The sequence below is a fragment of the Gouania willdenowi genome, chromosome 8 (genome assembly GCF_900634775.1).
Source record: "Gouania willdenowi chromosome 8, fGouWil2.1, whole genome shotgun sequence".
Taxonomy (NCBI): domain Eukaryota; kingdom Metazoa; phylum Chordata; class Actinopteri; order Blenniiformes; family Gobiesocidae; genus Gouania; species Gouania willdenowi.
This window is the reverse complement of record NC_041051.1, coordinates 21,377,572-21,396,810: the sequence shown is the minus strand read 5'-3', so window position 1 is coordinate 21,396,810 and position 19,239 is coordinate 21,377,572. Positions and strand designations below refer to the sequence as shown.

At 40.0% G+C, this 19,239-nt stretch overlaps 2 protein-coding genes across 4 annotated transcripts in view; both read right to left on the bottom strand.

Annotated features, from left to right (window-relative positions):
* The window catches only part of stat3 (signal transducer and activator of transcription 3 (acute-phase response factor)), a 38,940-nt gene extending 38,447 nt beyond the window's left edge, over positions 1-493 (bottom strand). For all 3 annotated transcript variants that reach the window (XM_028455507.1, XM_028455506.1, XM_028455508.1), the window contains exon 1: positions 285-493. The gene's annotated coding sequence lies outside the window, so the exon portion shown is untranslated. The remainder of the gene's footprint in view (positions 1-284) is intronic.
* Positions 494-2,404: 1,911 nt separating this feature from the next.
* Positions 2,405-19,237, bottom strand: cavin1a (caveolae associated protein 1a). Its single transcript, XM_028454365.1, has 2 exons — positions 18,405-19,237; positions 2,405-4,113 (listed from the first exon to the last, which is right to left on the bottom strand). The coding sequence occupies exons 1-2, from the start codon at positions 18,885-18,887 to the stop codon at positions 3,355-3,357; spliced, it is 1,242 nt and encodes a 413-aa protein (XP_028310166.1). The 5' UTR covers positions 18,888-19,237; the 3' UTR covers positions 2,405-3,354.
* Positions 19,238-19,239: the final 2 nt, after the last annotated feature.

The following is a 19,239-nucleotide window of genomic DNA, read 5'->3' as shown; positions in this document are numbered from 1 at the left end:
TGACACACTGTGAGTCTGAGTGTGAATAACATCCTAAAACAGAAACAAAGCACGTGTACGTGGCTAATAGTTTCACAGGCTGAAAGCAAAACCGAGAGTCTACGAATCTACATGGCTTATATAACAGTAACTACACTGTGCTACCAACCATGAATAGCTGTAGTTTACTGCGGCAACGCGTTGACGACTCTCAGAATTCATTTAACGGGCTTAACCGTGGTATAATGTAAAAAAAAAAATAACCAAAAAATATTCACTTAATGAAAAATGAAACGGACGCTTACCAAGCTTGGAAACAACACTTCTTTAGAAAGTTTCCTGATAGCAATTTTCACCTTCTCCTTCTGATAAAAACTGTCAGCAATAGTCAGGAAATAAAAGCCGATAAAAGCAGAAAAAGCCCTCAGAAAAAAGGCAGCTTGGTACTCCTATGGTTCTCCGAAGCCAGAACGAACCTCACGGACCGACCTATTCCCTTCAATGTGGTCTGTCCCTACAGACAAACCTACTGACATACCGACACCTCTATCAACCAATGAGATTCGGGATCTCCTGCTGTGGCCAATCAGAGAACGTGTATCAGGTAAAAAAGGTGGGGCTCCGCAGTGTTTTATGCTGACGTAATCAGGCTGTTCTAACTGAGGCACCCTCCCTTACTTTATGTGTTCAAACTCAGGCGGTTCAGAGGGAGGACGTCCCCGTAGACAGAACCGCCCTGCTGGAAGTCATCTGAGTTACTGGCAATCTGACGTCATCCGGAGTTTAATAACAGCAATGTATCCTGCTCCGTGTTGAACCTTGGCTTGTGTTCACAGTTTATACAGTATATGTGCTTCCATCTGAGTCACAAACGGTAGATAACACAGGCATTGTTTATTCATAAATGCTTTATTTCAAGTGAAGTGTTAAGGCACAAGAAGGCATCTTCACTACAGGATCAACCAGGCAAGCTAAGGCATACATCTCTAATACTGTTGTTACATTACTGTTGGTTTAAGCTGACAAATGAAACTCTGCATTCACACTTTTTTAAAAAAAATTATCATTATACAGCCTGGTTATGTTTTTCATTGACACACTGGGGCTTCAGGTGTCTGTAATTTACCCCCACCTTAATCCTGGGGCATCTACCTGTGTGATAATTGAATATCTAAATACACACACACACACACACAAATAGGCTTTGTTAAATTGAACAGATGACGTAACCCAGTGAAATCCTCTTCACACACAGTTTAGCCTTTCACAACAAAGCAGTTTCAAGAAAAAAGTACATGGGTTTCCTCTTGATGATTGGGAATTGTGTCTGCAGATCTCTCCTTCATCACTCACATGCACAAATGAAACACAAACACAAGGGAGAGACACATGCACACACACACACACACACACACACACACACACATATATATATATATATAGTACATATGTGTTTGTGTAAATGTATGTATATGTGTACTTGTATAACCGGATGCATATGTAAGTGTTTATGGATGAATAATTGTAAATTTTGTTCTTCATATATATATATATATATATATATATTGAATTTCGATTTTTATTCAATTTTATTGTTTTGCACAACATAAATATTGCTATTTTTAATATTTATTATTTTAGTGTGCACATTGTTCTATGTCACACTTGCTTTGGCAATGTAAACTTGTTTCCCATGCCAATAAAGCTGTTTTTGAATTGAATTCAATTGAAATTGAGGGAGAGAGAGAGAGAGAGAGAGAGAGAGAGAGAGAGCACTCTGCTTAATTGCATTTCCTCACCCATTGATCATGGTGTTCCTTCCCTGCTACATACATCTGCAGGGGGTGAACTGTAACCTGATTACTTTGTTCCTGTCTAGAACAATGCCATTTTATCTTTGTGCATTGATGAAAAAAAACAAAAAAACAACGACTCTTAGTATTTTCCGTGAACACATGTTGTTCAATGTTCATCCAACCATTATCAAAGAGCCGTGTCCTTCATAACATCCGGCCGTGTACCATACTTAGCATGGGCCTCTCCTCTCTATTTGGTACGCCATCAATCGTCAATGTGTCGTTTTGTTATTTTGAGCACTTAACAAGGCTGTGCAAATGTTCTGTGATGTGCGGTGACCATGGCGACATGGTTATCTTCCTTCTTCACAGTTGCAACAGTGTAGGATGGGAACCTAGGTGAGGGCAGTATGTTAACAGCCAACAAAGGTGGAGATGATGAATGTTCATATGTTCATCACCACGTAGCAACAAACTCTAATCAAACAATTCCAGACGCATTAACAAACATGACGGCAAATGTTGTGTTATTGTTTGTTATTGAAAGATTTACAATTTTTACACAAAGCCGTGTTGATTTTTTTGCTAAATGTGATTACTTCTACTGAATAAATTATTAAAAGCCTTGATTAGTGCCATGATGAATTTTAATTAATTTAGCAAAAATGAGTTCACAACAGTGTTTTCCACCCTTTTAATAAACCAAAAACAATTATTTGGGATGATGTCTGTCTGATCAAGCCTCATTTAATGAAACTCTGGTTTTCCTCTAGCATTTCATAATAGTGGAAATATCACGTAAATTGGCAAGGGCGTCTTCAAGTTTCACACCAAGATGTGGTTTCACCACATTTTTTATTTTTGTATAGAGACAATTGTTACAGTCAGTTGTTTCCTCGTTGCCTCTCTTCATGCATCTGTAGGTGGGACGTTGCTGTAACCTGTCAGTCATGTGGGCTTGGATCTGAAATGTCCTCAGGTTTCAAAAGTGGCCAGTGACATCTCTGCCAGGGTCATTGTAAATTCCAAGTTGCACATATCATAAAATTTACCAAACCCTTCAGCACCCAGTTCTACTCACTCTTCCTGTGGGCCTTTTTTTTATTCCCACACATATGCGGTACATTACTTAAACCATTAATCACAACTTAAAACCTTCAAGCCACATCTGACCCTTATAACGAATGTGTATCATTCATGTATCGTACAATATATTAGATTTTAACTAGACTGTAAAGATTATTTATATCCTCTCTCTCATTGCCATGTCAAACAAACAACAAACAGAAGATATTCTAATCACAGATATTCTACAACCACTAGGCAGCCTGCATGATGCGTGTTTTATAAGCTTAGGTTTTACCTGGTTTTATTATTTGAATGCTAAACAAAAGCACATAATAAAGTCACACCCCTGTTGTGTAAAATAATAATAAGAAAAAAGAAGGTGTTGTATCATGTTATCAGGTCTACAAAGTCCCCATGACCATTCTGGCATCCCTGTAATTGATTCATTCATCAACACTGTTTCCTCTTCATTCTCCAAGCTTCTTCATTATGATCTTGAGGAACCAAGGCTCTATTCACCCTGGGCTTTATTTAGGTGGCCGGACTCCACACACACGCGCTGAGAGTCCTCAGTCACTTGCAGCAGAGCGTCCACCTCTGGGCTGTCTACGCTCACCAGCTCTCCTTCCTCCACCTCCACATGCACACCCAACCCGTTTTCCTCACCCTCAGACAGAGCACTTGGTTCGGTGACCTCCACCATCTCAGTGATAGCCTCCACCTCCTCCTCTCCTTCCCGGATCTTCTTGATGTGGAAGGTGAAGGGCGGGACGCGATACACAGATGTCTTGGAGCGCTTGTAGACGGTGTGATCAGGGGTGAGGGACTTCTTCACTTTCTCTTTGGAGCTCTTCATCTTTGCCCTGCGTTCTTGGTTGGGTGTCATGCGAGTCCCAATCTTGCCGATCTTCTTCTCCAGGCTGTGCTTGGTTTTCTCCAGGTTGTCACGGGTTCGCTGTCTTGTCTTCTCCAGGTTTTCCCGGGTTTTCTGTTTGGTCTTCTCCAAGTTCTCCTTGGTCTTTAGTTTGGTCTTTTCCATTTTCTCTTTGGAGAAGGCTTTCTTTATGTTGTCCACTTGCTGCTTGGTGCTTCGCTGAAGGCGTTTGGTACGCGACTCTTCTACGATTTCTTCAATCTCCACCTCTTCATCTGAATTGACAGCAGCTCGCTGTTCTTCCTGCCCGTCTTCAGGGATTTGTTGAAGGCCCTCCACTGCTTTACCCTCAACTTCTGTTTCAGGCTTGGTAGCTTTAGGTGGCTTCACCTGATCCTGCAGACACGTAAGAACAACAGCAGAGGAGTCAATGAACTCAGTATTTAATAATTGCATAGTAGATTATATAATCCTCTGCAAATGTTGGCATTTTGTTGAAATGCAGTAAAAATTATGATGCAAATGGAAGGTAAATATTTACAAGAATTGCTTTTAGGGTTGAATAGATTACATTTTAATGATGAAAAGAATGAAAAAAAATTCAGAATCCAAATGAATACATTCACATCTTATGTGTAGTTGCAAAGTCATTACTCAGCAGGTATTTTTCTGCTCAACAGTTGATTCTTTGCAGTTGGTGCAGAGTGTCATCTAGTGGCAGAAATATACTACAACACCAATGCTAAAACCAACAGTGAAAAACCTTCCAACTGTGATGGTAAAGTTTTAATTTAAACTTATTATGAAAATTCAAAATAATGTATGGAGCTTTTTGCATAAAACATTGAACCGGAATTTTTGGGTAATAAATTCACACACTATTAAATCTCCAACAACTAGCAATTTCAAACTGTACTTCTTTTATATGATTTGTTTGAGAGAAAAAAAAAGTGCTTTAAGCCTAACAAAAATTGTAAATTTGCATATACTTAATAGAGTTACAACAGTTCAAGCTAAACAGTTAATGGAAGCATCCTAACCCTACCTAATGGAAGGTAACATGTTGCATTACCCATCATACTGCTCACACTGCTTCACACCAATTACACTGATGTCCACCCCATATATCATTACGTGTGACCAGTACAAGATGAAACCTCATTTGTAGTGGTAGCATTTCAGAGCATGGAGGATGCCGCAAGACGTTTAATGTTAACCCAACCACTAGGAACGAGTGTATCATAGTGTATCATGTTTTTTCCTGCAGTCTGTGCCTTCTCCTCGCCCTCCGAGGGCTCTCTATTCTGTTTCAGGTGTCTTTATGCTGGAGCTGGCGGTTCCTGATCGATGGCTCGCAGCTCAACTGGTCTGGAACACTCAGATGGACTGATCATTGGTTCGCGGCTCAACTAGTCTGGAACACTCAGATGGACTGATCAATGGTTCGTGGCTCAACTAGTCTGGAAAACTCAGATGGACTGATCAATGGTTCGTGGCTCAACTAGTCTGGAAAACTCAGATGGACTGATCAATGGTTCGTGGCTCAACTAGTCTTGAAAACTCAGATGGACTGATCAATGGTTCGTGGCTCAATTAGTCTATAGAACACATGTATGGACTGATCAATGGTTCGTGGCTCAACTAGTCTGGAACACTCAGATGGACTGATCAATCGTTCGTGGCTCAACTAGTCTGGAACACTCAGATGGACTGATCAATGGTTCACGGCTCAACTAGTCTGCGACAATCGGATGGACTATTCTTCAAATGCTATTCTGTTTGCCCTTCTGTTCACTAACCCAACCAGTCGAAGTGAATGGCTGCCACCTCTGAACCTGGTTCCGCTGGAGATTTCATCCTATAAAAAAGAGTGAGTTTTTTCTGCACTGTCGCTAAATGCTTGTTCATGTGGATCTTGTTGGGATCTTTCTTTCTTACTATATATGTATTTTGTTAAGCGCTTTGAGATGACTTTGTTGTAATTTACGCTATATAAATAAAGTTGAATTGAATTGAATTGAATGTAATACTCCCTTGATGCTTAAAAAGCTATGATAACAACATCCACAGCAGCAAATCTCTCTACCTTAGCAAAGACTACTGTTCCAATCAATGTTACACTTAAATGCTTCTCAGAGGATTTCATATAATCCTTCTATCTTCACCAACTCCATTGATGCTGTTGAAACACTTTATGTTGTTACTCCAAAAAAAACCTTCCACCTGCCTGAGACAAATGCTTGTCTCCTGTGCACCAGTCTTCTATTTGAAAGGTTCACCAAATTTCCCACTATAAACTTTACTCAATGACTTAAATCGTATTACAGTTTTTTAACTTTTTTTTTTTTTAACTTGGCTGTAAAAGTGGTCATTGCTCGTTTTAATGCCATGATAGATCAGTTGAATTAATCATTTTGTTCCTATTTTATACTTGCTTTGTTCTGTACATGGTGTCCTGGTATCTACCCCAGCTGACCCCGAGCTGTAGGGCGGGACGCACTATTTTAGGGCTCATATATACAGAAACAGATGACCACAGTCACACTCACATATACTTCTTTGGGCACACGGGGTTAATGGAAACTTCAGCAAACATAACGTGTAGCTACATACAGTTATAGGAGGGAAAACAAAGAGCCCAAATAACACCACAGGGCATGTCAACTTCACACAAATGCTACCTTAAATGTGATTATGTATTGGGCACAGTTTTTTCCCCCATTTTTTTCTCTCATCAATAATAATAAATACATTTTATATCGTGCTTTTTTGGACACTCAAAGTCACTTTACAGAATTAAGGCATTATTCTTTTACTCCAGACATAGTGGTGGTAAACTACTATTGTAGCCACAGCCGCCCTGGGGCAGACTGACGGAATCGAGGTTGTCATTGTGCGCCATCGGCCCCTCCGACCAACACCAACACTCACTCATACACTACATTCATACTAGGCAATGTGGGTGAAGTGTCTTGCCGAAGGACACAATGACAGATACCACTGGGGTGACTGCCACCCCACTGTGGCACCTGGAATTCTCAGTGGTCTCCCGTCCAACTACTAACCAGGCCCAGACCTGCTTAGCTTCCGATACACAAACAAATGTAAGCTTTTGCCACATCATTAAAAAGGAGATAATATTATGAATATCAACTCCTATATTAACTATTGATTGAAAGTATGCAGCGTCTATCCATGGCTCTTATTGTGAAAGGATGTGCAGGATGTATGTGCAGCACATCTGTATCCAACATTAAGTTAAGCTTTATGTTTATCTTAGAACAATACATTTTTTATTTATGTTTTTATCTATTCACCACAGAGAATAAAGAATAGGGTGTATATGCAAAACAAAGCCATTACAAAGATGTAATAATGATCTAGATTCTACAGAGTGAAAAAGTTGCCAGAGGCTATAAACATATCAATACTGCACTTCATTCACTGCTTAGCACTATGGATAAGAGTGGATTTCATTTTCACTGTGACTCTTTTAAATATTAACACCTGTTGGATCACATTAGTAGCATATCTCCCTCACCAGCTCAAATATTGCCATATGATCCTATCATAAAATGGACTTTGCCTCCATATCTGGTGCTATGAATGCTGTGGGCCTGTGTATGTGTTTATTTCTGGCTGGCCTTTCCCTCTCGCTGGATTCCATCTACTGTTCTCTGGCCTCCAGCCACAGTCGAACCTTCCCTCCCACCTACACAGCAACAGATAAACACAGTGCTGTCGCCATAGTAACACCCTCTTTATGTTGCCTCTGGTGGGTGAAGAAGCTTGTCCCTGATCAACAGCTGACACTTTGTTGACAATGAATGGGGCTCATCAGTTGTTGTGTATGTTACAATTAATCTAAGATAAATACAGCAGCTGCTTTGCAGGAATACGATCTGAGGGAAGTGAGGTTAAAATAGCATGAAATAAATCAGAAACTTTCTGAATTTGTTTTATGTCTTTTTTAAGGAAAAATTGGTGAAAATACTCTGTGCCATGTGTTAAATGGTGCCTCATTAACGCAACAGTGTTAAAGAAGCTTCTTGTTGCTAAGAAAGAGTCAAAATATATGGTTTGATCATGTTAGAGTAGCCCTCAACCCCATTGAGCACTTTTGCAATGAACCAGAAAGGCAATTGCTTGTCAGGCCTTTTCCTTCAACTTCAGTGCCTGACCTCATAAATGATCTAGAAAATGAATTCCCCAATTACTAAAAGCTTCTATAGAAAGACGTAATATTTTTGAAGGGAAACTAAGAGCAGAAATCAATCAAAACTACTGGTGTAACAGTGTATTGTAATTAATTTTACTTTGCATGTCGTCGTGTATGTTCCTGAGATTTTAACTTCATTTCAAATTTTATATCTTCTTCAAAAGAAGGTATGTTAGGGAGACAATTCACTAAAAAGAAAATATACAGCCATGTTTCAGCCTATTTCTGAAGGTGTCAAAAATTCAAAACATGATGTTAATGTTTAATAAAGTTAATGTTATTGTTATTTTACTATTGTTTCGGCAATTTGTTTCGAGTGAAGAGTTGATCAATTTAGTTAGTGACCCATTAGCAACATCTGCTGATGAAGCATTTCTCTGCATACATTCTTAAAACCTGACTCATCCTTTCCGTTGAAATTTTTGTGACATCTGTGAACCCTGTTCGAGTTACTGATGATTACAAACTAAGATGTACCTAGAGCTCAATGACGAATGTGTAAAATCCACCAGCATTGCAGTTTTGCTTTCCACTTCCAGCAGTGGAAAAGTCAGCATGTTAGTGGCAGTTGAATATTCATTTTCTATTTTACGAGACTTCAATGCTCATGTGGGCAATGTCAGTATGACTTGGAGGGGTGTAACTTGGAAGAACGGGCCACCTGACCTGAACCTGAGTCTTTGGACTTTGCAATTTGTCCATAATGAACATTATGTTGGAGCATAAGGATGTCCATCAGCCCATTTCGCACCAGGAGAGCCTAGGCCGCAGGTCGATTATCGACTTTGTTGTCATTTCATCTGTCCTGTGGCTATGTGTTTTGTACACATGGGTGAAGCGAAGAACAGAGCTGTTGACTGATCACCACCTGTTGCGGAGTTAGGTCAGGTAGCAGGGGAAAACAGATCGCACAGGCCTGAACATGTCGTGAGGGTCTGCTGGGAAAGCATGGTGGAAGAACATGTCAGGATGACTTTAACTTCCACCTCCAACAGAACTTGAACCACCTCCCGAGGGTCAAGAGGGATATTGAGCCTGGGTGGGCTCGGTTCTGCTCGGCCATTTTGGTGGTGGCTGTGGAAAGCTATGGCCACAAGGCTACCAGTTGTCTATGTGGGTCTGGAACACGTATGCCAAATAGTCAGCAGTGACAGTTGGACAAGCCCCTAGTGTTCCTTGTCCTTCCAACTTACATTGTTTAGAGCCCTTCTAGTAGTCTAATAGTCAGCGTTCTTGTCTCAATGCTAAATTAAAGGTTTGTTCGGCTCGCCTTCAGTTAGAAGCACAGGAGAAAGAGATGGTGAGGCCGGCAGCGCATGAGTTGCGACTTAGGAAGTTGGAAATTGAAGCCGACATAAGATTGAAAGAGCTTGAAGTAGAGGTGTTGAGGATCACCTCGCAGCAAAAGTCAAAGCATTTGTCAGAGGAGATTGGATTGAGTCAAAGTGGTCACACACCTTCTTTTGATTTAAGTAAACAAATTGCTCTTGTTCCAGTCTTTCGTGAGTCTGAAGTTGATTCATATTTTATTGCATTTTTAAGAATTGCTACCGCACTAGACTGGCCTAAAGACATGTGGTCGTAACGCTGAAGAAAAACTCAGGCATGGGAAGAGGTTGGTTGGACCATGGAGGAAGACTATTAATCAGCTACGAAGAAATTTGGGCCAATCGTCCAACGCCGCCGGACTTCCAGGTCTTGCTGGGACGGTTTGCAGACAAGTGTGAAGCAGCTGGGGGACTCCGAGTAGAGTCCCTGCTCCTCGATCTAGATAGGAGGCCTCCTGAGGGAGGTGTTCTGGGCAGGAGACCCTAAAGCTTGCCTGGGACACCCTGGAGGGATCATATCTCTCAGCTGGCATGGAAACACCTTGGAGGAGCTGGTGGAAGTGGCTGAGGAGAGCCCTATCTGGGCCTCTCTCTGCTGAGGTTCTTTCCGCGGCGCCCCAGACCCAGATAAGGGTTAGACAACAAAATCATAAAGAAATACAACTACAGTATGGCAGTCACAGCAGCAACATCATTTGTAAAATGAGCAAACCCTCCTGTTTCAAACACTGAAATTCAACTTTATTGGTTCCGAAAGGGCAATACTGTTTACAGTCTGCAGCTTAAAACATTTTAACAAAAAGAAAAGCAAGATAAACTGTAAAAAACAACACAGTATGAATTTAGTGACAAACAATAAGGACAGCAGAGCATTGTTACCAAACACAGGCAAGGATAACATCTATTTTTTCTGTGAAATCTTTAAACTTTACTAGTTAGTGCAAAGTAGAAGAAGTAGAAGAAGATGACCAAGTAGAATTCCAAAGATGATAAATTATCTTTGAATAATAACTTTGCAGGATATTATCCTGTGGTTGTTAATTAGAATATATATATATATATATATATATATATATATATTTTTTTTTTTTTTTTTAATTGTTTTTGTAAATTCAAGGTAAATTCCAAATTCTCTCAAGTTTTTTTTTTTTTTTTTTTTTTTAAATCACAAAAAAAAATTATAATAAATGAATGGTAAACAGGTTCAAGTAAAATTAAATTGCTCCAAAAATACTTCAGTCTATTATTTCAACAAGATGAAGACATGCAAACATCATTTGCAGACATCAGCTTTGATGTAAAGTCTGTAACTAACTCAAAGATTAGTTGGTAACGTAGCAGACAAGTGTTTGTATCCACATGCTACAACATACAGACCCTGAACAGACACCCCCAATCCTCCTGAGACAGTGAGATGAAAAGCCAACGGTGAATCACAGGAGCAGCTGTCTGATCCCATCCATTCTTTGCAGCTGTGCATTTTGCATTCACAGCGTGTGGTATCACTGACCCATGAGCCTCCAGGTTGGAAACAAGCCATCCCGGCGATTGACATGAGGTAAAGGGGAGGGTTTGAGTGTGTGAGAGCTCTAAACAAGCCCGATTCGCCAAGTTTTGAGTGTAAAATGAGCTAGTAATATGTAATGTGCTATGCTTGTTTAAAGATGACACACTGATTTTTATAAAAAAAAAAGGCTCAAACAATCACTGAGGACCAGGGCCAACTTTAGGTCATTAGGTACCCTAAGCAAGAGTGGACTTTAACGTGCCCCCCCTGATAAATGAATAAAAAATAGTTTTAGTTTTTTAACTCTATATACAGTATGTACACATTATTATTTATTTTAAATATCAAGACAAAACAATGCAATTCTGCAACACAACAAACCATTAAAAAAAAAAAGCAACTTATTTTAAAAATTAAAATGAGACACTGTAAAACAATATAACACCTACAGGTATAGTGAAAATGTCCTGAGGGAACAACAACAACAATGGTGCAAAATCCAAAAGCAATGCTAAACAGTGCAATCAAAAGTAAAAATAAAATATGAAAGTTTCAGTGCAAGAACATTTCTACTGTTCGGTTATACTAGTCCATAACAAAAATCTTAAAACCAAAGAACACAATGTGCAAACAACACAACAGAATTATATAGAACTAGAATTAAAATAAATATAAATGTGCATAAATATCGGCAGAAGATCAGCAGGTGTAGTTACAAATTTGTAATATTATTATTTAATTAAGAGAAAACACGTAAAGTGATTGTAAAGGTTGTGTTTCACTTTTATTATATTATTATTATTATTATTATTATTATTATTATTATTATCAATAATGATAATTTCATTTGGGGGCAGGTGCAATTTGGCGACCGCCTGTGTTGCCTGTCGGGAAGGCCGGCCCTGTTGACGACAGAATAACTGACTCCTTGGGGTGAACAAACAGCAGAATCTATATTCTGCCTCACTGAGTTCAGCCTCAGAGTCTTGTAGGTAATGGAAATATGAACAAATAGCTAGTGTCCCTCCGTCCAAACACAGCTTCTCTTAAAAAGAGGTGTTCTGTGTACGTTTAGCGTTTTTGCCACAGGAAGGGAGTTCCTTGGTTTTTTTTTTCTGTCACAGTGATTTGTGAGTTCACACACATGGGGAAACCCATTCCCCCGCAGCTCTGCCTGTGACGCATCAGCTGCTGGAAATTCAGCGTGCAAAGATGGAAAATTGACTTTCCATTTACATCTCGGTGCAAACTGGCAGCTACAGAGCTGGAATTTATTATATAACCTATACTTCCATGGTGTCATCGCTTTTGAATGAAAGGTACAGTTAGGCACTTAGTGTAAAAAACTATTGTTTGTGTGGCAGAAAGTCAACGCAGGACTCAGAAATGGAAAAACTAAGCTCTATTTCCTGATGCCAACAGATGCCAGCCATTTAACAGCCTTGGCTTTACCACTCACATCAACATACTGTAGCTTGTTTGTTCAGTTTTAAGGACTATTAAAGAAAAGGTTCTTTTAAAAGTAGGCACACATGTACATCGGTCAACCTTCACACTTAGCCTCTTCACAGTGAAGCGATACCTTAAGTGCCGTTTGTTTCTTTTATAGAATAACCATGCTAAACATCCTCGTGCATGCAAGATCTAATGTCAAAGGTGCACAAAACCCAGAGTATCCTGACAAGCTCTCGGTGACAGCTTATAATTCAAAGAGCAACAGAATGAGGGGTGGGGTGGGGGGGGCAGCGATGAAATACACAGCATAGAAACCTGACTGGTGTTCCTAAGACTTATTTTCTCACGCCAAGTGTTCAATTACAAGAACATCGAAAGCTTATGTATCGATGTATACATATGGGTTTCAGGTGAACATTTAGAGTTATCATAAATTGTGTGTAGCAGTTCAGAGCTGGAGCAGGGTTTCAGGTTTTAAACATTGGTATCTATTCAGTGTGTCTGGAGGAACTTTACTTACATTTGTAAGTTCATCAATTCACATCATTCTGTATTACGTTACCGCAACGTCAACACTGAACCGGAAATAACAGACTAATCACCAAATATGTGCTAAGTTCGGAGTTGCTCAATGAAAGAGGACACGAAATCATTGCTACGAGTGTATTTATATTCACAAACCGAGGTGGCTCGTATCATTTGGCTAACTTTTTATTTTGGCGGATGATGGGCGGCCTTACAGATCTTGGAATAAATAGCTGGAAGCGTTACGAGGAGCTTCCACGGTGGCAAGCCAAGAAGCTACACAACTACGAGTGTTCAAAATAAAAGGTGACCTGTTTGGATTCCCAGCCAGTGAATCGTGTGCATTCAGTGGTGATGAAAAAAGTCACTTGGAGTGTGAGAAAGAAATGTAAAAACTGTCAGTGTCTTTGCGACAGAAAAGCAACGCAACACATCTTTAACGTGTCAGATTAAATGGTTTGTAAACACTAATAAATCAATGCCTGTAACCCACCCTACTCAAATTGCTGGTCAACAAAATTAACATGCACCTCACTTAACTGAGTCCTTCGCTAAGAAAAACACAGCTATAACTCAGATAAATTGACACTGCAGAAACGAAATACTGTAAACCAAAATAACTAATCAGAAGAAGGTTTAATGCGGTGTTTCTCAAATGGGGCTACACAATGGCACTACTACTACTTAAGAGAGAGAGAGAGGAAAATTAACAAATGAAAGGATTAAAAATATCTTGTTTTACAATATTTATTTTCAGTTGAAAATTAAATAAATCATAATAATGATGAAGGAAATTATCTTGATTAGAACATGAATTAAAAATACAACGATCAGTCTTGGTCCTACACCAGGCGGGAATTGACCGGAAATAATAAAAACTATAGAAATAAATCCATTCAGGAGGCACAAAATACTGATTCATTCCACTTATGTACAAAATGAGATTATTTAAAATGTGTGTTATCACTCATTCATTCCATCCTTATGCTTTAAAGTGTTTTTTTAACAGTATTCTGAGCCGGACAAAGGGGGTACTTGGATTCAGAAATAAGAGAAATGGGCTACTTGAGACAACTATTTTAAAGACAAACCCTTACAACTAGTGAGTATGGACTAGGATGCGGTATCATCATCTCTCACCTTGTGCAACATGCTACTACAGTAGTGCTTATGGTGGAGTTAGAGGAGGTCTATATTGTTGCCCAAAAAGCAACTGTCTGCCACAGTGCTGTTCAAAAGACAAGTCCTTATAATTATGCTATTATGATCCAGATCTAAGGTTATACGTCATACTCAAAAGAGATGTCAGTTTCGCATACTCCCCTCTGTACGACTAATGGTTTCCCGATGAAAATTCTCCTGCTCCCATTCATCCCTTTCATAACATTAAATTCTTGGGTTTTGCTTTAACCTAATTAATAAATTAGACAGCATAAACAATGATACAAGTATAATAAGTAAAAGTAAACAAGAATGATATTTTGAATTCTCTGGGAAAGTTGGCCTTTGGTAAATATATAGTTTAATATTATTGGATTGTAGTACACGTCAATACAATTTACGATTCTGCACATAGAAATCTAGCTTGATAAAAACTGACTTCTCAAAATTGAGAATTAAAAAAGCAATGCATCCAACTAGGGATGTCAAAATGCAACTTTTTCACTTCCGATATGATACCAATATTGATCCGATACGGTATCAGCATAAATCATACATACTTTTATTACTTATGTGTGGAATGTTAGAAAAGGCTTGATCAAGTGATGTTACTCAAGCAGGGAACAATAGTTAGCAACAGTAGGTTACTTTGTTGGAGCGTGAACCACAGTCACCTATGGATAGAAGTGCTGGAGTGGAATTTTTTTATCGGAGAGCTTATATCGGTGATTTTAGATGCAGTCCAATAAAATCCAATATTCGTTTTTTGGCTGATATCGGACCGATATCCGATATCAATATCGGATCGGGACACCTCTACGTCCAACAATAATGCTACAAAGATATTCTTGCTTAAAAGCTAAAACTTACAGCGGCAGTCATGGAAATAATTTCAAAACTGTAGACCAGGTAATTACATAGTTTTATAGGGATGTTAGGATGATGGATGGATGGATGGATGGACCTTGCTGTGTACTGCCTAAAAATGATGTTGAACAAAGCTATGCTCGTACTACTCATTGGAAATGCACCACTAGTTCTGTGACACGTGCTAAGCAGGCACTGTTCCAAGATGTGGATTAGATGCATGAGTAGGAGTAAATTGAACTATGATGATGGGAAAAGCGATAAGTGAGGCATTCTGAAGTGAGAGAAGGAGTTGGAATGCTGGAATGAGGGACAGAGAGATGCCAGCAGAGTGATTCACCACAATAACTCAGCGCTAATGGATCATGCTTCCGAGGGCGAGGGGATTGCTCTTCTAATATTCTGCTGATACAGAACTTATTCTTTTTTTTTTATGAGGATGAGACAATTTTAAATATGGAAACAAAAGTTTGGACTAACAAATAGAGTGTGTTTCGAGTTTGTTCCACAGTCTGGAAGCTACTCAAAACTATGAAAGGAGTGTCTGCGAGTTGTTTCTGGCTATTTTCTTTGACACGTGCTCTGGATGGTCTGTGAGGAGACGTTCTTGAAAGAAAGTGTTCTATAAGTGAGAAGTGATGCTGATACATCCATTAGCCCAACTGACAGCATGCTATCACTGTCCGTGAGCAACCAAACAAAACCCTGTTACTTGATGCAGTTGCTGTTGCATTGCTGCCTCGACAATTTACATGATATTTCTAACATGACAATAAAAAGTGCAGCACAGTGTTGTAGTGGTTCAGCATTTTGGCACAACAGCAAAAACACCACAAATTTGATCACAAGTTCTCTCTGTGTTTTTCCCCCACGATATTTTCCTCCTAATGTCCAAAAACACATTTGCGAGTAGGCTGGAACATAATCGAGTGTTTGTGTGTGTTGCTCTGCGAGAGGGAGTAGCATGTCCTAAGTTCACCTTACGCAGCAGAGCTAAACGACCCTGTTCAAGTGGATAAGATGAATGAATGAGACATAGTAATATATAATGTTGGCTGCTCTCTGACTCAGGGGTATGTTAGGATCCCTCACTGCTCAAAGACATTGGACATTGGCCTGAACTTAAGACTTAGGACATGCTGGAGATACTGTCTCTCGGGATCCCCGGGGACAGCTGGATGAATTGGCCTGTGAGTGGGAAGTCTGGGCTTTCCTGCTTAGGATACTGCAACAGTGATCCTACCTGGAGAAATAGTAGAAAATGGATGGATGGATGGATTGGCTCTTACTTTAGATGATACCACTGACATACGTCATATACAGTCAATAATTACAGTGAGAATCAGTAATCCCATATTGTTTGTTCAGTTCAGATGACAGGCAAATTGCAACTAAAAAAAGAAAATTAATTACGGCAAGAACATTTAGAAATATTAAGACGTCTATACACACAACTCTCCAGTATGAACAGATGTTTGAGCTATATGCCACAATGAGACGTTTCCCAACCTGTTGTGTTGGGTGCGTGCGGGTTATGCTGGTTTAGATTTCAATTGGACAGGAAACTACAGCATCAGTAGTAACCCAAACCAGCCTCCTATAGATAGACTCGGATCTGTTAAAACATGCAATGCATGTCTGTGATGATGTTGTGCGCAGTGCACTTTCATACAGATAGATAGTTAAAATGAAAACACAATGTTGTGTGCCACTCATTCACTTTCAAAGTGTTATTTGATCAATTGCTCCAAACAAGAAATTAAATAACAACGCCAATAACATGATGCCCCTTTAGACTATTTAAAGAAATAATTCACGCTTGAAAGCACCAAATGCATCCAAGAACACTATGGCCCATAAGTAGGCTTATCTATCATTACCACATCCACACTGCCCCACCCTGCTGTTGTCAGGGGACTAAGTACGCCATCATCTCAGGTTTAAATATAAAATACTCCCTCTGGCCTAGAAATGGTTGAAGTCTGTGTCTATTTTAAGACCTCACAGAGTGACACAAGAAAAAATACGGCGTATGTATGCTTGAAGTTTAGTTTCATTTGTCTTAGTCAAATTCTGGTTTTAGTTGACACGGACGGTGAAAACCAATATCTGTGACGAGATGACCACACACACACACACGCACGGACACCAATTCCTACATGACTAAATGAAACCTGTATCTGCTCGTCCCAACCTTTAAACTTATACCACTCCAACACAGTAGCACGCATGTGCTAACCATGCACAGAGAATAGTGTTGCATTTTTATTTTTCAACTAAATTGCACTTGGTGAACACTAGCTCAACTATGTAGCCTAAAAAAGTAAACTAAACAGAAAACAGAGGATAAAGCTCGTACAACTGTTCTAAGTTAGGACAACTTTAGACAGTGGAGACAGCCAAAAAGCAGTAAAGTCCTTAAAAACTAAGCTAGTTTTTTAAAACAGGATCCACATGGGCTAAATACTTAGCTTATGGAAGCGTAGCATATGTTAACCTTTACAACAAATTCCAAGCACTAGATCTTCTGCGAGCTTAAACAGGTAGCAGAAGCCGACCAAGCAGTGGCTCACACAGCATGAGACAGCTGCTTTGTGGAGTAATGTATCGAGGTCTAACTTCTCTGATTGGATTTCTGTGACGTGCAGATAGTATAACCCACCCTCACAGTATGTCCCAGGAGGGTGAAATGAAAAGTTTCTGCCCGTCGATAAATTGTGAAGAGTGTGTTATCAAGATGAGCTTGCAGCCCTCTGACATACTTTGAAACCAAAGGCCTTGGTTGCTGCATCGAAAGTAAACGTGTATATTTTGGCAAAAAGTTCCCTTAGAACTCAATACCTCTAAAGGCTATTGAACATTTGATTATTCAGTGTGTTTTACCCAAGGTTGACAAATTTTTCCCTTTCAACCTTTCTTGCCTGATTTCTTCACAGTCTCTGATTTCATCACAATGTCCCAGCTTGAAAACTCTTTTTTTAAAATCCATTGAATCAACCTGTTTGCATGCAGCCATTCACCACTAAGGCCATATGAATGTTAATTGTGTGCCACATGTGGGAAATGAATGACTGCCTCTTGCATGGCAGCAACATGCCAGATATCTGCTCACTGAGAACTCAGAGGTGTGGCACTTGTTCCGCTTCATGTTGTCCCTCATGCCTTTGATTTTTATTTAAAGCCTCATCTTTATATAGTCTATAGGGGTGATTAAAGAGTTCTAAAGACAGAACTACCTATTTTTCCACAGAAGCTTTTTTCCACTCAGTACAAACAACACATGGAGCTGCAGTAAATATTTCAGCCCCTTGAGAGTTTGAGAAAAAAGTGTTTTAACTGTCAGTGTCATGGAAACCAGAGCTGTTGACTATTGTTACGGCCCCTTTTCATTTTCATGCTACTGTGTGACTCAACTCTGTGTGGTGAGATGTTGTCAGAATGTGCACTGATTGCCTTTCAAGTAAATTTCTCACTTACTCTAACCTTCCATTCCGATGTGGGAAATTCAACAGCAGCTTTTCCACATTAACAGCCATGTGTGAAACATTATTCATGTTGTATCTGTTTTAACACATCTGCATAAGTTAGAATAAAAGTAATATAAAATCCTCTTGTGAGGTATCACCTGGTAGATGAGGACTTTAAAGTTGCGTCTCTTGAGCAGCTCGGTCTCGTTGTTTTCCAGCTTCTTGATCTGGCTCGCCTGCTTCTCCAGGTTGCTTCGCACAGTTTTGACGTTGACGCTGACTTTACGTACCTTCTCCAGCATTTTATTGACAGTGTTGGCTGTGCTGACATGGTTCTTGGACAACTTGGCCAGCTCCCCTTGGATGGTTGACACCGACTTCTCCATGGCCTCCTGTCGAGCCTCCAAACCGTTCTGGGTCAGCTGGATCTTGTCGACCACTCCTATTATCTTGTCGAGCAGAGACAGAACCATGACCCCGTTCACCTGAGCTTCACTCTTGCCTCCATAGCTGGGAGCCAGAACAGGGTCGTCATCTACTGCAGGTTCTGTGGCAGCAGCCACCAGAGCCACCTCATCATCATCATCACAAGACATTTCTGCAAGGCCCGCTTGGTCGTTCTTCACACTTTTTTCCGCCATGGCTGACTGCTCCAAATACTAACCCTTTGCTCAGTCACTAAAGTTGAAAAATACTCTCACTGCCACGGTGCACTAAAGTGTATCTCCAATACTTTCCCTTACTTTCTCAACCTTCTCAGCCCCCTTATTTTGCTTCTTCTATGTCTGCTCTACTCTGACCTCGGTCTCTCTGATTCTTTCTGCTTCTGCTCTGGGATGCCAGCCAGCCAAGGGGAGTTGGGCCTCTCACAGCTGAAGCATGTGTGCCTTCACTCAAATACCTCTGCTAACTATGAAACCAGCCAGTCTAACTTTTCCCTGCTTACCCACAACCCTCCACTCACAGCTCTCCCTCTTCCCTGGGCTCCACCCC